The 15,249-nt window shown below is 42.9% G+C and overlaps 1 protein-coding gene across 1 annotated transcript; it reads left to right on the top strand.

Moving 5' to 3' along the window:
* Nucleotides 1–1,278: 1,278 nt before the first annotated feature.
* On the top strand, nt 1,279–12,654 carry LOC109884948 (serine/threonine-protein kinase ULK4; the record flags this gene model as incomplete). Its single annotated transcript, XM_031822101.1, has 17 exons — nt 1,279–1,322; nt 1,680–1,817; nt 1,990–2,089; nt 2,234–2,373; nt 2,623–2,788; nt 3,789–3,890; nt 4,106–4,189; nt 4,281–4,356; nt 4,784–4,891; nt 6,184–6,344; nt 6,445–6,514; nt 6,687–6,753; nt 7,948–8,052; nt 8,446–8,506; nt 8,686–8,870; nt 11,759–11,805; nt 12,576–12,654. Coding segments are annotated over exons 2-17 (1,689 nt in total), but the record flags the coding sequence as incomplete, so codon positions are not given.
* Between the last annotated feature and the right edge of the window lie 2,595 nt (nt 12,655–15,249).

The raw sequence follows: 15,249 nt of genomic DNA, 5'->3' as shown, positions 1-15,249 counted from the left end.
GTGAACCGGCAGTGGCTCGGTGGATGATGTCCTTGATGATCTTTTTGGCCTTCCTGTGACATCGGGTGCTGTAGGTGTCCTGGAGGGCAGGCAGTGTGTGTTGGGCAGACCGCACCATCCTCTGGAGAGCCCTGCAGTTGCGACCGGTGCAGTTGCCGTACCAGGCGGTGATACAGCCCGACAGGATGCTCTCAATTGTGCATTTGTAAAAGTTTGTGAGGGTCTTAGGGGCCAAGACACATTTCTTCAGCCTCCTGAGGTTGAAGAGGCGCTGTTGCGCCTTCTTCACAACACTGTCTGTGTGGGTAGACCATTTCAGATTGTCAGTGATTTGTACGCAGAGGAACTTGAAGATTTCCACCTTCTCCACTGCGGTCCAGTCGATATGGATAGAGTCATGCTCCCTCTGCTGTTTCCTGAAGTCCACGATCAGCTCCTTCGTTTTGTTGAAGTTGAGGAAGAGGTTATTTTCCAGGCACCACTCCGCCAGGGCCCTCACCTCCTCCATATTCACACCAGTTCAGTAACAGTTCAGATTGAAGTGCACTGCCCTGTGCATTTAACCTCGCTTGCCCCTCTACAGTTTTCCCTCAATAGCTATCAAAGTCAGGTTAGGAGTTTTCTGAGAACCAGGAGGTGGGCAGAGAGTGGGTGGGGACAGGCAGACAGACAAACAGACAGATCACTAGAGAAAGAAAGGGAGAGTTAGCTACTATACAATCTATCAGGTTCCAGGGATTTATTTTACACAGGATATAACAATATAATAAAATATATAGCTAATTTATATAAAATATAATATAATATTTTAGGGTACGGGTCTAACCCAGGTTGGAGGGATGGATCCAATAACTATCACCATATTTGCGAATGCTAGCTAGATCTATGTCCACAGTTTGAGTAGGCAGTCAACATTATGTGGGCCTGCTTTGTCCAAAGATGTTTCAGTATGAAAACTCTGTGCTTTGTCTGTCTCTGTACACAAGAAGACGCATAATAACCTTGCATTGTGTGTGCACTACCGCCGCGTCCTTCCTTGTATCCTAGTAACCAAGGAATAGCTCAGTCAGAGGTATTCAAGCAAAATAATGAAATACAATAAGACACAAGTAAATGCTTGTAATGGATCCTTTTCATACAACTTTTAAAGTTTAATATTAGTTTTACATCCATCAAATGTAAAAGATAAATAAAACTGATTAGCTTCATTTTTCTTAAAACCATGTATTTTTACCCCCCTACAGTAGGATTGAAATGATCCAAAAGTGATATCCGGTAACAAACTTCGCGCTTTGAGTTTGAGTTCAAGGGGGGATTTGAAGGTAAAAACAGCGCTTTTAATAAATGTATTTTTATTATAAAGCAATTGAACTAGTCCGTGATATAGTTACAGTTAGTTTGTGGATTCTTGCATGTATTAACCTGTTTCTCTGTTTATGGGAATGTGCTGTCTGGTTTTATGATAGAACTTGCATGGACCGTACAGTTGGTCTGCACAGCTTGCTTCTGTCATGAAAACAGTTCAAGTTAGCGTTACCTAGCAAATTAGCTAGCAGTTAGCGACCTAGTTTAACTAGCTTAATGCAAATGCCATTTACTAGTTCCAACCTATACAAATGTGCTATTCACCCCCAGAAAGTGACCATCCACTCTCCCTAACTTGAGAATCTTCTGTGCAGATGGAAAACTTCATCCTGTATGAGGAAATTGGAACAGGACGCAAGTCAGTGGTTTATAAGGGGAGGAGGAAAGGGAGCATCAATTTTGTTGCAATTATTTGCAGTGACAAGTCAAAAAGACATGAAATTACTAACCACGTAAGTATCCAGCATCACGTCCTAGTAGTACACACATCCCTTTCAACTGGTTTGACTGAGTAACATTTTACAAGCAGTTTGCTACACCCGCAATAACATCTGCTAAACGTGTATGTGACCAATACAATTTGATTTGATTTGAACACTGACTGAGCCCATTGTGTATCCACAGGTACGGCTAACTCATGACATTAAACATGAGAATGTGGTAACCTTCTATGAGTGGTATGAAACCAGCAACCATCTTTGGCTTGTAGTGGAACTGTGCACAGGTGAGATGCTTATTTGGTACTGTAAGAATACCATCGTTACCTTATGTCAACCTTTTACCTTTACGTTTTACAAAGCATGAATGTGATTTGATAGTGTATAATGGTAGGATAATAATAATCATTCATAATTTCTCTAAATTTTAGGGGGTTCACTGGAGTCAGTCATCACCCAGGATGAGTGCCTGTCAGAAGATGTAGTGAGGGAATTTGCCATCGATCTGGTCAAAGGCTTGAGATACATCCATGATGCCGGTATCGTGTTCTCTGACCTCACTCCCTCCAAGGTGCGGTACAGTATAGATGTCCCGACTCTCTAATTTTCAATTGGTCAAACAATCAACTCTATATCGAGGCTCATCTGACATTTAATACATTTTATAGATCAAACCATCCTAACACTTTACACCCAATGAGCTCCTTTTGTCAACTAAACAATGCTGATTGTTTCTAGCCAACATTTATTCTGTGTCACAGTTTTGATTTCATGAAGTCAATGGAATTTGATTCTGACCATGTGTTTTTTCCTCCTATAGATCTTGTTGGATGGCCCTGGCACTTTGAAGTACTCTAACTTCTGCCTGTCTAAAGCTGAGGGGGAGAATCTGGAGGAGTTTTTTGCTTTAGTCACAGCAGAGGAAACCGGTGGAGGGGATGGCAAAGAAAACACATCAAGAAGAAATATCAAGAGCAGAATCCAAGGTGACCCTTACAGTACATATTGTTATACCATGGCATTGTTGAATACTTGTATCTGATTGGCTTGAAGGGCATTCTAGAGCGTGCATAATTTCCCTATAACGCACGGTATATCCCCACGGTAGAATTCAATGGCTTTAGTTCATTCTTACATGTTCTATGTTTGAGCTGCTTTTGAATACATTAGTCGAATTGAAAACATTACTGGCATTGTTAAATTCGATTTTCATAATAGCAAGCTAGGACTGATGGTTTGGTTAGCTAAACTAGGAAGTCTGTTTGTTTGGTTACCAAGGCAACTACTGTAGCTATCTAGTAAACTTGCTAGCTACGTCAGTAGATGTTGAACACATTTCTACCGGCAAATGTGTTAAATTATAGCCATGGTATAAAAGGGATAATCAACTCGGGACTCAATGGATTCTCTGGAAAATAATGCAACTCCGTGGAAAGTTAGTTCCACTCCACTAGCGCGTCATTGCCCCTCATTGATTATCCCTTACTTATTGGATGTTTACTAGAATGTTCTATCACATATCCTATTGTCGCTACACAGGGTCGCTACATTGTTCTCAGGACAAACTCAGCCTGTTTCATTACACTGGTGTCAGAAGAGAAGTGGGATCCAACTTCTGACCCCAGTGTAATGTAACAGGAAGGGAGAGTGATCCAACTTCTGACCCCAGTGTAATGAAACAGGCAGGGAGAGTGATCCAACCTCTGACCCCAGTGTAATGAAACAGGCAGGGAGAGGGATCCAACTTCTGACCCCAGTGTAATGAAACAGGCAGGGAGGGACATTGACCCAACTTCTGACCCCAGTGTAATGAAACAGGCAGGGAGAGTGAGCTTTCCCACGGTGGTCGATGAACCCTCAACCTTCTGGCCCAAAGTCACAAAAGCATGCTCAAGTGGCACAGGGTCAATATCATATATCATATGCCTGTATCATATCACGGTTTTCAATATGTTGTATAATGGAGATGTCTTTGTCTTTCTTCAGGGTCTCCAATATACTGTGCACCAGAGGTGGTCAAAGGGGGGGACCACAGTATCAGTAGTGATCTGTGGGCCCTGGGCTGTATATTCTATGAGATGTTTTCAGGTACTCATCAAATCACTTGAGCTGTGTCCCAGATCTGTTTGTCCTCTTGCCAACTCCTTTGCTCATTGTCATTACAATTAGTGACAAGTAGTTGGCACAGTAGCACAAACAGACAGGCAGTCAGGCTATCAAATCACTTGATCAATTGACATTAATAACAGTACTCATTTCATACCTAAATAAACCTTCTGTCTTGTTTTGTGGTAATTTGTCAGGAAAACCACCATTCTTCTCCGAGACGTTTTCTGAGTTGATTGAGCTGATATTACTTCAGGATCCTCAATCTCCAAGGCAAACGGGTAAAATGCCAATTTTTATTGCGTAACAAAATATGTTTTTATTGTCACAAGAACATCTTAATTATAGTCCATATTGTCTTTGTTGTTAAAGGGGCTTCTTCCTGCAAGCCTACTCAAGACTTCCAAAGCCTGCTTAAAGGTTTGCTTCAGAAAGACCCTCAGAAGAGGTATGTCCCTGCTCCCTTCACCAAATCAGATTCTTGGTTTGAAGTTTCTATGATGGATAATTCATATTATTTGACATATGACCTTTGACATATGACCTTTGGAATGGGCGATACCTAGTCAGTTACACAACTGAATGCCTTCAACAGAAATGTATTTTTCGCATTTAAGCCAAGCCCTTTAAATCAGAGCGGTGTGGGGGGCTGCCTTAATCGACGTCATCGGTGCCCAAGGAGCAGTTGTTGTTGGGGTTTAATTGCCGGCAGATTTTTCCACCTTGCTAGCTCAGGGATTTGAAGCAGCGACCTTTCGGTGACCGGCCCAACACTCTTAACCACTAGGCTACCTGTGTAGGACAAGTGGGCCGACATAAGTTTAGTCAGAAAGAGAGGGCTTTATTAGACTTCAGCTTTTAACTGTTCTTCTCAGGATAAACTGGACTCAGTTACTGGTCCACCCATTCTGGAGAGGAGTGTTCTCTGAGGTCCACACCAGCGAGGAGGAGGAAGAAAAAGAAGATGTCTCATTCAGCTCCAGGTAATGTTTATGTTTCATATAACCATCAGGGATTTTATTCACAAAGCTTCTCGGAGTAGGAGTGCTGATTTAGGATCTGTTTTGCCTTTTAGATCACAATGAATAAGATTACATGGACTGGAGGGAACTGATCCTAGATCAGTACATTTATTCTGAGATGCTTTGTGAATACAGGCCTGGTCTCAGTCTCGTTTCCTCAAAGGAGTTACCTCATTACAGTCCCTGGTGGTATGCACCATTTCCTCGAATTGTGTCCCCTGGCCTCAACACAAATCATTATGTTGGGTCTTTCATGTTTGGACATGGATTACATGTTAAACATCAAATCAAATTTCAAATCAAATCCAAGTTGATTTGTAACATGCTGAATTGTAGCTTTTTATTGATCCCCTTAAAGGGATACTTCAGGATTTTGGCAATGAACTCGTGAATAGCATTTTTCTATCTCTGCATGCATTTTGAAGGAAGTTGCTAACTAGCGCTAGCACAACGACTGGAAGTCTATCATGCTAACAGATACCATAGACTGCTTGTTAGCATTAGTTTGCAAACCTACCTCTAACTTTCTTCATACTGGATGCAGATACTGTACATAAAAATGGTATCAACAAGTTCATCTGACTCTGGGGAAGTAGATAAAGGGCCTCATTGCCAAAATCCCAAAGTATCCCTTTATAGTCTAAACCTTTGTTCTGCAATTGTAGGAAATGGACTTGTACAGCAAGCATTTGTCTGCCAATGTTAGTTTAATGTACATAGACAGGTCATTTATAAACTGAGAAGCTCTGTCTCACCTGTTTCAACACCAAACACTGTTGTGCAGTTACATATCTTCCTCCCCGGCCTTTTCTCATGACATAACTTCTTGAGAATGCATGTTGGTCTGATGTTATCATAAACCATGCCTGTGTGTTCAGGATGGAGCCTGGACCTGCCCAATCAGATGGGTTGTACTGTGAGCCGTTAGTGGGAGGAAGACAAAGGACTTCACAGAGCACAGACACAGACACTAACGTGTTGCTGATGTTGAATATGATTTACTAAGTGCAATATGAGCATAAGATAACGGTCCGTTTCACTTGTGTAATAACCTATACCTCTAAACTCTATAACCATGTAATAACGCAGCAGGTTCTTTGTAACTCCAGTGTTGCTACTATAGGTGTCTTATTACTGTGTAGTTACATAAGTCTAAGGTCATGCGTTTCCTTGCTGTTTGTAGTCTGGTGATGTTTTACTAGTTTACTAGTTGATATGCACTAGCTGATATCTGACCTTTCGTTTGGCTGCAGTGTGGGGAGGAGTGGTGTCTGTGCCTCTAGCCAGTCATCAGCAGTGACACCTGTCTCAGTGACCTCCCAGGGACCAGGAGGGGGATACAGAGGGGTACAGGGAGGGGCCGCAGGGGCAGAGGAGCCCGTCCGCATGCACCCCAACAAATCATTCCGATTAGGTAATGCTTTCTGGGAAGGTGGAAGAAGACATGTTGATGACAGCTGATGACAGTGTAGGAGTTATGTCTGAACATAGTTCTATTCTTCTTCTTCTCCTAGACAACATGACAGAGTTTAGACCAAAGAGTGCACTGGACAAAGATACCAGGGAGTCCATATTCCTCCTCAGGTATGATCAGTGTTCATCTCCAGTTGTTCTGATCATTTACTGAACATTGTGTTGGATCAACAACTTGACTAAGTCAAACTGGAAAATACTAATCTCATGTCTTTTTTAAAAATGAATGTTTTTTAAAATCTCAAAATGAAGCATGTTTTATGTGATCTTTTTCATCAATCAGCTCTCGTCCAACTCCAAGAATGAGTTGCACTGCAAGAGATCCACCCAACAGGACACCATTACCTCAAGTGAGTTCTTCTCTTATCAAATTAGCCAAAGGAGAGCTCTGCCATACCTCTGCAACCTTCTCCACAATTACATTTAAAGTGTAATCTTTCTGTGAGATGTCTGTAATCAGAAACATGGTAATAGTAATCAGACTATTACCATGGCGCCTGTAGACTGCAGAAACTGGTAGTTGAGAATTCATTATTTTGAAAGGTTATTCTCGGTTACAGTTGTTTGTTAACCGTTGGCGCCCTCTACAGCATTCTCAGTGAAGTGCATATTTTTTCTCCAGATGGATTTCCTGTAAGCATAAGGACATTGGACATTCTTATGCATTATAAACTTCACTTTCATTTAGCCGCTTTAGCCACTTTAATTTATGAGATGTTTGCAAGTCTGGTGTGTGAGTAATGTTTGATTATTGGGCTGTAGTGGAGCGGGTCAATAGCTTCAAGTTCCTTGCTGTTCACATTACTAAGGAATTACACACACACACCAACACAGTCGTGAAGAAGGCACAACAACGGCTCTTCCCCCTCAGGAGGCTGAAAATATTCATCATGGGCACTCAGATCCTCAAAATGTTCTACAGCTGCACCATTGAGAGCATCTTGACTGGCTGCATCAGCGCTTGGTATGGCAACTGTTTGGCATCCAACCTCAAGGCGCGACAGAGGGTAGTGTGTACGGCCCAGTACATCACTGGGGCCCAGCTTCCTGCCATCCAGGACCTCTATACAAGGCAGTGTCAGAGGAAGGCCCTAAAAATTGTCAAAGACTCCAGCCACCCAAGTCATAGACTGTTCTCTCTGCTACTGCACAGCAAGCGTTTCCCATACAACAAGTCTGGAACCAACAGGACCCTGAACAGCTTCTACCCCCAAGCCTTAAGACTGCTAAATAGTTAGTCCGGGTAGCTATTGGTTAACTATTTAACTATCATGGACTCAGTACTAGTAGCATTTATATAGCTAAGTTATCAGTACTCATTGTGGATTTATTCTTTGTTATTGTTTTTCTATTATTAAAAAAAAGCAAATCTCTGTTCATGGTTGGGAAGGGCCCGTAAGTAAGTATTACACTGTTAGTGTACACCTGTTGTGTATAAGAATGTGACAATTAAAATGAGATTAGATTTGATGTTCTACATGATCGCATACTGTAATTGTGCTCATTTGTAATGATGACATCACTGTGGTCGTTGTCATCTCCAGGACAGTGTGGTGGCCAGTGGTCTGAATGACATCAGTTACTGTATAAAGGACCTGGTGTACACTGACTCTGACCTGGCAGTCACACCTATTATGGACAACCCAAAGGTACCACAAACTACATCATGTAACTGTGCTCTTTCTCCTGTTTAAAAATAAAACGTTTTCTTTCTAGTAATACATTGTTATTAATTATTGCATTGTTGGGTTTAGAGTTTTCATGAAAGGCATGTCACTGTATTTGTGAATGTGACATTAAAACTGGCTCTGTATTTAAACAATAGTTTCAGTGCCCATGGTGATGGGGAATTTTAGGGAGGTGCGCGGTTCCGCTGTGCGTCCCCCATGGACAGTGGACTCGGAACCAGATAGTCTGGCGTCCCATTGTGAAATATCTATCACGGGTCCTCGGCTTTGGACTCTGAATTGTTCTTAAGAACATAGGTGGGCAATCCACAACTCTTGTGCATTGTAGTAACAAAGATGTGTATATTTTTTCAGATTCTGAAGACCGCTCCAGTGCGATATGACCTGAAGACTTTGTGTGTCCGAGCATACTCAGGTAATGAAGAAGAACAAATAGGAAAGTCTCCACTGCTGTGCCGCTGCTGAGTAACACTTGGACACACTCTGAAATTGACAGGTGTTTAGCAGGTGTTAATATACACACACGCAGGTTAGACAGACAGCTAAAACGGTTTGGGCTGTGTGATTTTTGAGCTCCTCTGACCCCCCCTATAGTGGAGAAGCTGTCCTGTCTGAGCTCTGAGGACTGGGGGGTGTTTCTGCAGCAGCTGTGCTCTTCTCTGGAGTCCCAGGCTGATAAGACCACGGCGGCGGTCCGCTCCAAACTCAACCTCCTCTGCTATCTGTGTACCATAGCTGCCCACAAGGACACAGCTACCAGGCTCATCAACTCCGAGCTGGTAAGGGAAGGGTCACTGCCTGACGGTCTGACCACATGCCCAGCATGCATGCCATTCCTCCCAGGGCTGCTGCTTTTAACAAGACATGGGCCCCTCTAGGCTAATTTAAGTGTTCAGAACTTAGGCTCTCAGAAGAGAATTCTTAGAATCACAACACAACCTCTGGCCTTGCTGAGGCTTCTCAAGTGTTAGAAAGGTGAAAGGCCGCGGCACTACAAAGCCGTCAAAGGGTTCCTATATTTACCATGTGACCCGAGCTCCTTAGCATAGCTACAGTACGTGTTGGCCTCTGTTGATCAGCGGGAAGCTGAAACAGTAGTCAGCTAGGTGGGACCAGGAAGTTAACGCTTTCCTCAAGATAATAATAAAATTAACTTCCTATTTCCTTAACTTTTTGTTACTGAGATCCGCTCAGCTGTAACATGTTCAATGACCCTAGTTATTTATGAGAGCACAAAGACCAGGAGGATGTCCCAAATGACACCCTATTCCCTACATAGTGCACTCCTTTTGACCAGGGTCTATAGAGGTCTGGTCAAAAGTATTGCACTATATAGGGAATAGGGTTCCATTTGGACGCACAGATATCATCAAGTTACCTCCTCGTTACAGTGATGAGGTATTATGTTGTGACATAATCTGGTGAAATTTTTTAGATCAAATCTCTTAATTTGTTTATTAATGAAATGTCCAGACTGAGGATTGATTCAAGTGTAGTAAATATATTTCTCCTACAACTATTAACCACTAGATGGCGTTCCATCACTCACTCAGATTGAAATGAAAATGACATCACCACAATCATTAGACCTCATGGTAACCTTTAGTATATCATTTCTTTAGACATATTCAGACACTATAGCCAGCCATGACTGAGTTTATGATAATGATGTACTGGCAACTTGACTAAATCAGTATTGTACTACTGAAAGATGACTGGACTGAAAAAAAATCATGGAAAAGTAATTCCTTCAGAAAGTATTCAGACCCCTTGACTTTTTCCACATGTTGTTACGTTACAGCCTTATTCAAACATTTATTAAATTGTTATTTTTCCTCATCAATCTACACACAATAATGACGAAGCAAAAACAGATTTTTTTTATTTGTGCTCATTTATTAAATATAAAGAAGTGAAACATCACATTTCCATAGTAAGTATTCAGACCTTTTACTCAGTACTTTGTTGAAGCACCTTTGACAGCGATTACAGCCTTGAGTCTTCTTGAGTCTGACACTACAAGCTTGGCACACCTGTATTTGGGAGTTTCTCTCATTCTTCTCTGCAGATCCTCTCAAGCTCTGTAAGGTTGGATGGGGAGTGTTAATGCACAGCTATTTTCAGGTTTCTTCAGAGATGTTTGATTGAGTTCAAGTCTGAGCTCTGGCTGGGCCACTCAAGGACATTCAGAGACTTGTCCCGAAGCCACTCCTGCGTTGTCTTGGCTGTGTGCTTAGGGTTCCTGTTGGAAGGTGAACCTTTGCCTCTGTCTGAGGTCCTGAGCGCTCTGGAGCAGGTTTTCATCAAGGATCTCTCTGTACTTTTCTCCGTTCATCTTTGCATCAATCATGACTAGTCTCCCAGTCCCTGCCGCTGAAAAACATCCCCACAGCACCATGCTGCCACCACCATGTTTCACTGTAGGGATGGTGCCAGGTTTCCTCCAGAGTTCTATCTTGGTTTCACCAGACCAGAGAATCTTGTTTCTATCATCCTGAGTGGCGCAGCGGTTTAAGGCACTGCATCACTACAGGACCGGGTTCGATCCCGGGTTTGATCCACTCTACCATAAAGGCCTGATTGGTGGAGTGCTGCGAAGATGGTTGTCCTTCTGGAAGGTTCTCCTATCTCCACAGAGGAACTCTAGAGCTCTGTCAGAGTGACCATTGGGTTCTTGATCACCTCCCTGACAAATGCCCTTCTTCCCCGATTGCTCAGTTCTTGGTGGTTCCAAACGTCTTCAATTTAAGAATGAGGGGGGCCACTGTGTTCTCGGGGAACTCTGCAATGCTGCAGAAATTTTTCGATATCCTTCCCCAGATCTGTGCCTCCACACAATCTTGTCTCAGAGCTCTACGGACCATTCCTTTGACCTCATGGCTTGGTTTTTGCTCTGTCAACTGTGGGACTTTATCTAGACAGGTGTGCGCCTTTCCAAATCATGTCCAATCAATTGATTTTACCACAGGTGGACTCTAATCAAGTTATAGAAACATCTCAAGGATGATCAATGGAAACAGGATGCATCTGAGCTCAATTTAGAGTCTCATAGCAAAATATCTGAATACTTTTATGTAAATAAGATATTTCTGTTTTAAATTTTTAATAAATGTGCAAACATTTTCTAAAAATCTGTTTTCGCCTTGTCATTATGGGGTATTTATTGAATCAATTGTAGAATAAGGCTGTAACGTAACAAAATGTGGAAAAAGTCCTTTCTGAAGGCACTGTACATATAAGTGCGTCACATATCGTCCGTCACAAATGTCACCCTATTCCCTATATAGTATGGGCCCTGGTCAAAAGTAGTGCACTATATAGGACATAGGATGCCATTTGAGATGCAGCTTAGACATTAGTAGTTCAGTCAAATCAAAGTTTATTGGTCACCTACACAGACGTTATAGTGGGTGAAGCGTCATGCTTGTGTTACCAGCTCCTAACAGTGCAGCAAAATGGTCAATCAAGTTCACAAATAATAATAATTAAAAAGTCAAGAAGTCATGACTGTCAGAACTAATCCAGTTGACAACGCAAATAACACTGTATCAGTAATCCAAATGCAATCTGTGCATATATCCACTGAAATATATACTAAGAATGATATGTACAGTAGATATATTGCAGTGTTAACCAACTGCTGTTGTGCTGTCTCCATTTGTGACAGTTCCCTGTGTTGACCCAGCAGCTGCGTCTAGCACCTAACTGGGATGTGTGAGTTCCTTTAGCTTCCACCTGTCCGACCCCATACATACATACATACATACATACATACATACATACATACATACATACATACATACATACATACAACCATTCTCTGCATTCTCCATGCGCCAGTGCATGGAAATAATGTCTAGCATGTACTGTAGCCTACTGCACTTTACAATGATCTGATGCCTGGTCTGGATATGCTGTAAATCACTGTTAGCCTTTACAATGATCTGATGCCTGGTCTGGACATGCTGTAAATCACTGTTAGCCTTTACAATGATCTGATGCCTGGTCTGGATATGCTGTAAATCACTGGTAGAGAGATGTCCATCATCAGGATCATAAAAACACTTTTGACGTCAGGATTTATATTTTTGTTGAAAGGAATTAAGAAAGGATGTTGTATAGATTAAATGAATATAATTACAGCAACACTTATTACTAAATAGTGATAAAATGATGTAAAATTCTGTGTATGTTTTCCATGTATTTACACCAGACCTGTCTGTCTATTCCAGGAAGACTATGACATTAGTAGCCTATGTCTATGGATGTTTTTGGATTTCAGGTTAAAACAGTGTCATATATTTATGGTTAGAACTGTGTCCTGTGTGTGTGTGTGTGTGTGTGTGCGCGTGCGTGTGCATGTGTGTCTGCGTGTGTGTGTGTGCATGTGTGTGTGTGTGTGTGTGTGCATGTGTGTGTGCGCGTGTGTGTGTGTGTGTGTGCGTGTGTGTGTGTGTGTGTGTGTGTGTGTGTGTGTATTCCAGGAAGTTTAAGGTGATGCGGGTGCTGGGGCTGCTGGCATCCCACTGCACTGAGCTCAGAGAGGAGACCCCCGTCACTGAGGTTAGTGGTACTGTCTGTCACGCTGTCTGTCACTCTGCTGAGGTTAGTGGTGCTGTCTGTCACGTTGTCCGGCAAACTGCTGAGGTTAGTGGTGCTGTCTGTCACTTTGCTGAGATTAGTGGTACTGTCTGTCACGCTGCTGAGGTTAGTGGTACTGTCTGTCACTCTGCTGAGATTAGTGGTACTGTCTGTCACGCTGTCTGTCACTCTGCTGAGGTTAGTGGTACTGTCTGTCATGCTGTCTGTCACTCTGCTGAGGTTAGTGCTACTGTCTGTCACTCTGCTGAGGTTAGTGGTACTGTCTGTCACACTGCTGAGGTTAGTGGTACTGTCTGTCACACTGCTGAGGTTAGTGGTACTGTCTGTCACACTGCTGAGGTTAGTGGTACTGTCTGTCACACTGCTGAGGTTAGTGGTACTGTCTGTCACAGTGCTGAGGTTAATGATACTGTCTGTCACACTGCTGAGGTTAGTGCTACTGTCTGTCACACTGCTGAGGTTAGTGGTACTGTCTGTCACACTGCTGAGGTTAATGATACAGTCTGTCACACTGCTGAGACTGGCATAGTCCAGCAGCACTACACCGGGCCCCTTCACCCTGTTGTCACAGCACCTATGCTTGTCCTCTATGTATCAATGGTGGATGTGTCCCAAATGCATAGGGCTCTGGTCAAAGTGCACTATGTAGGGAATAGACTGCCATTTGGGATTCGATCGGTGTATCACATATAACTGTCAAAGCCATGAGCTGCTGAATAGTTGAACATCACTTTAACTGTTAGAAGAGCAGACAGTGTAGTAGTCTCAATAAAACATCTCACAATCTTTTACACACACACAATTCTAACTATGTGAAAGACCCCTACAACATCAACAACAACAGTCAAATCTGTTGAATTAAAATCCCCTAAATCTGTTACTAATCACAGCAGAGGCATAGAAGTCTAGTCTCTATGCAGCATTATGATCATCCGATGGGAGCGGTAGTGAGAGAAAGTACCGGAGTGAATCACCAGATGCCACTGTAACCCAGCGGTAGGTAGAGCTCTAAACAAGCGCCACCGATCCACCTGCCCAAACATGCTTATGGAGCCGTTAACAAACTGTCAAAGACATTGCGGTTAATCATTTTAAAAAACAGGATTCTATTTGATGTGAAATCTGGCGCCCTCCACCCTTGATCCACGTCTTACATGGGTTTGCCATGATTTCCTGTGGTGGTTTATAGGTTTATAGCTCATAGAGGAGGGGTATACGAGCGATATACAAAATGGCCGTCATTAATCTGGCACACCAGAGAATGGCGCAGTGACTTTATTTCCAGTCTTCTTTGTAAAGATGGGCTGAGGATTTGTCGCACCCGCCCCCCACCACCCATCTGGGCACAGCTAGCTCAGATTCCCAGAGTGACCGATCCCAGAGACTTTTATCATCGTGCTCTCCACAGGGGTTCTGTGTCCTGATGGTCAGCCGCAGTCATGGCCATTTCTGCTTCAGGGCAGGGCTATTGTCACCCCATCTCCATATGTCTGCCACACTGTGGAGTTCAGTGGTCGTCCGTGATCCTAGTTAAAGTTTCCACTGTGAGACGAGTTCTCTCTCTCTTGGTCCGGGCTCGTGTTGCGCCGATTGTTTTTTGAAAGGAGTTCTCACAGTGAGAATCACAAGTTACAATGCCGCAAAGTTCAATTTTATTGGTCAGCGTTGAATTTGATGCCTCAGCACGCCTCTATAGGCTACATAACAGAATCAGACGTCAAGTTGGCCCTACACTATCATTACAAACCTCCATTTCTCACAGTCCTTTAAACAGTGAGCGGCAATGACTGCAGCTGCTATTTTCAGGCATACTGTTGGCTTAGTTAGACAGGAAGAGAGGAATTAGTTCAGTATTACCTCTTTCCTCTGCCTGTCTCTATGGATACTTCAACATCATTCTAATTAAGTGTTATCTTCCCTGGCAGAGGCAGTACTTTCTGTGCCACAAACCACCAAGCCCCAATTCAGACATTTTCTCTCTCTCTCATGGCAGCGCGTCAATAGTGCTGCACACACTGTCTGCTGTTTCCACCCAGTGTCCCTTAGAAACTGGCCTTGTGTGTCGTGCCGGCCGTCCCTGCAGAATGAGCAGAACAGACTGCCTCCTGCCCCCTCCTCTCATTGTGGGAGAATTAGCCTGTTCCATTTCCTCAGACAGGGCTTGGAGGCTCGTTCTCACTCCTCACTACTGGAAAAGGAACAGAGTGCTGGGACCAATGAACACTGCTGTTGATTCTATTCAGTTTGGTTTTTGTGTTTTGCCAAAACTATGATTGTGTAAAGATGTTATTTTAGGGAATTTTAGGTTTGTTCAATTTTAATTTAGGTGTTTATCCATTACTCCCAAAACATTGAATAATTGGTATCCATGTATTCATATCAAAACACATTCATAATGGCTTGAGTCAATTATTGCTCGCTGGCCAAAGCAATATGTCTCATGTCCTTCTGATAACTATAGGCAGAGGCCATTGGTGATCTATGGGACCATAGACTCATGAAACGCCTGAGGTATGTGTCGCAGGCGTCAGCCCTAGATCAAACACCTGTCTTCTT

The sequence above is a fragment of the Oncorhynchus kisutch genome, unplaced genomic scaffold (assembly GCF_002021735.2).
Source record: "Oncorhynchus kisutch isolate 150728-3 unplaced genomic scaffold, Okis_V2 scaffold4065, whole genome shotgun sequence".
Lineage (NCBI taxonomy): Eukaryota > Metazoa > Chordata > Actinopteri > Salmoniformes > Salmonidae > Oncorhynchus > Oncorhynchus kisutch.
This window is presented reverse-complemented; position numbering and strand designations above follow the sequence as displayed.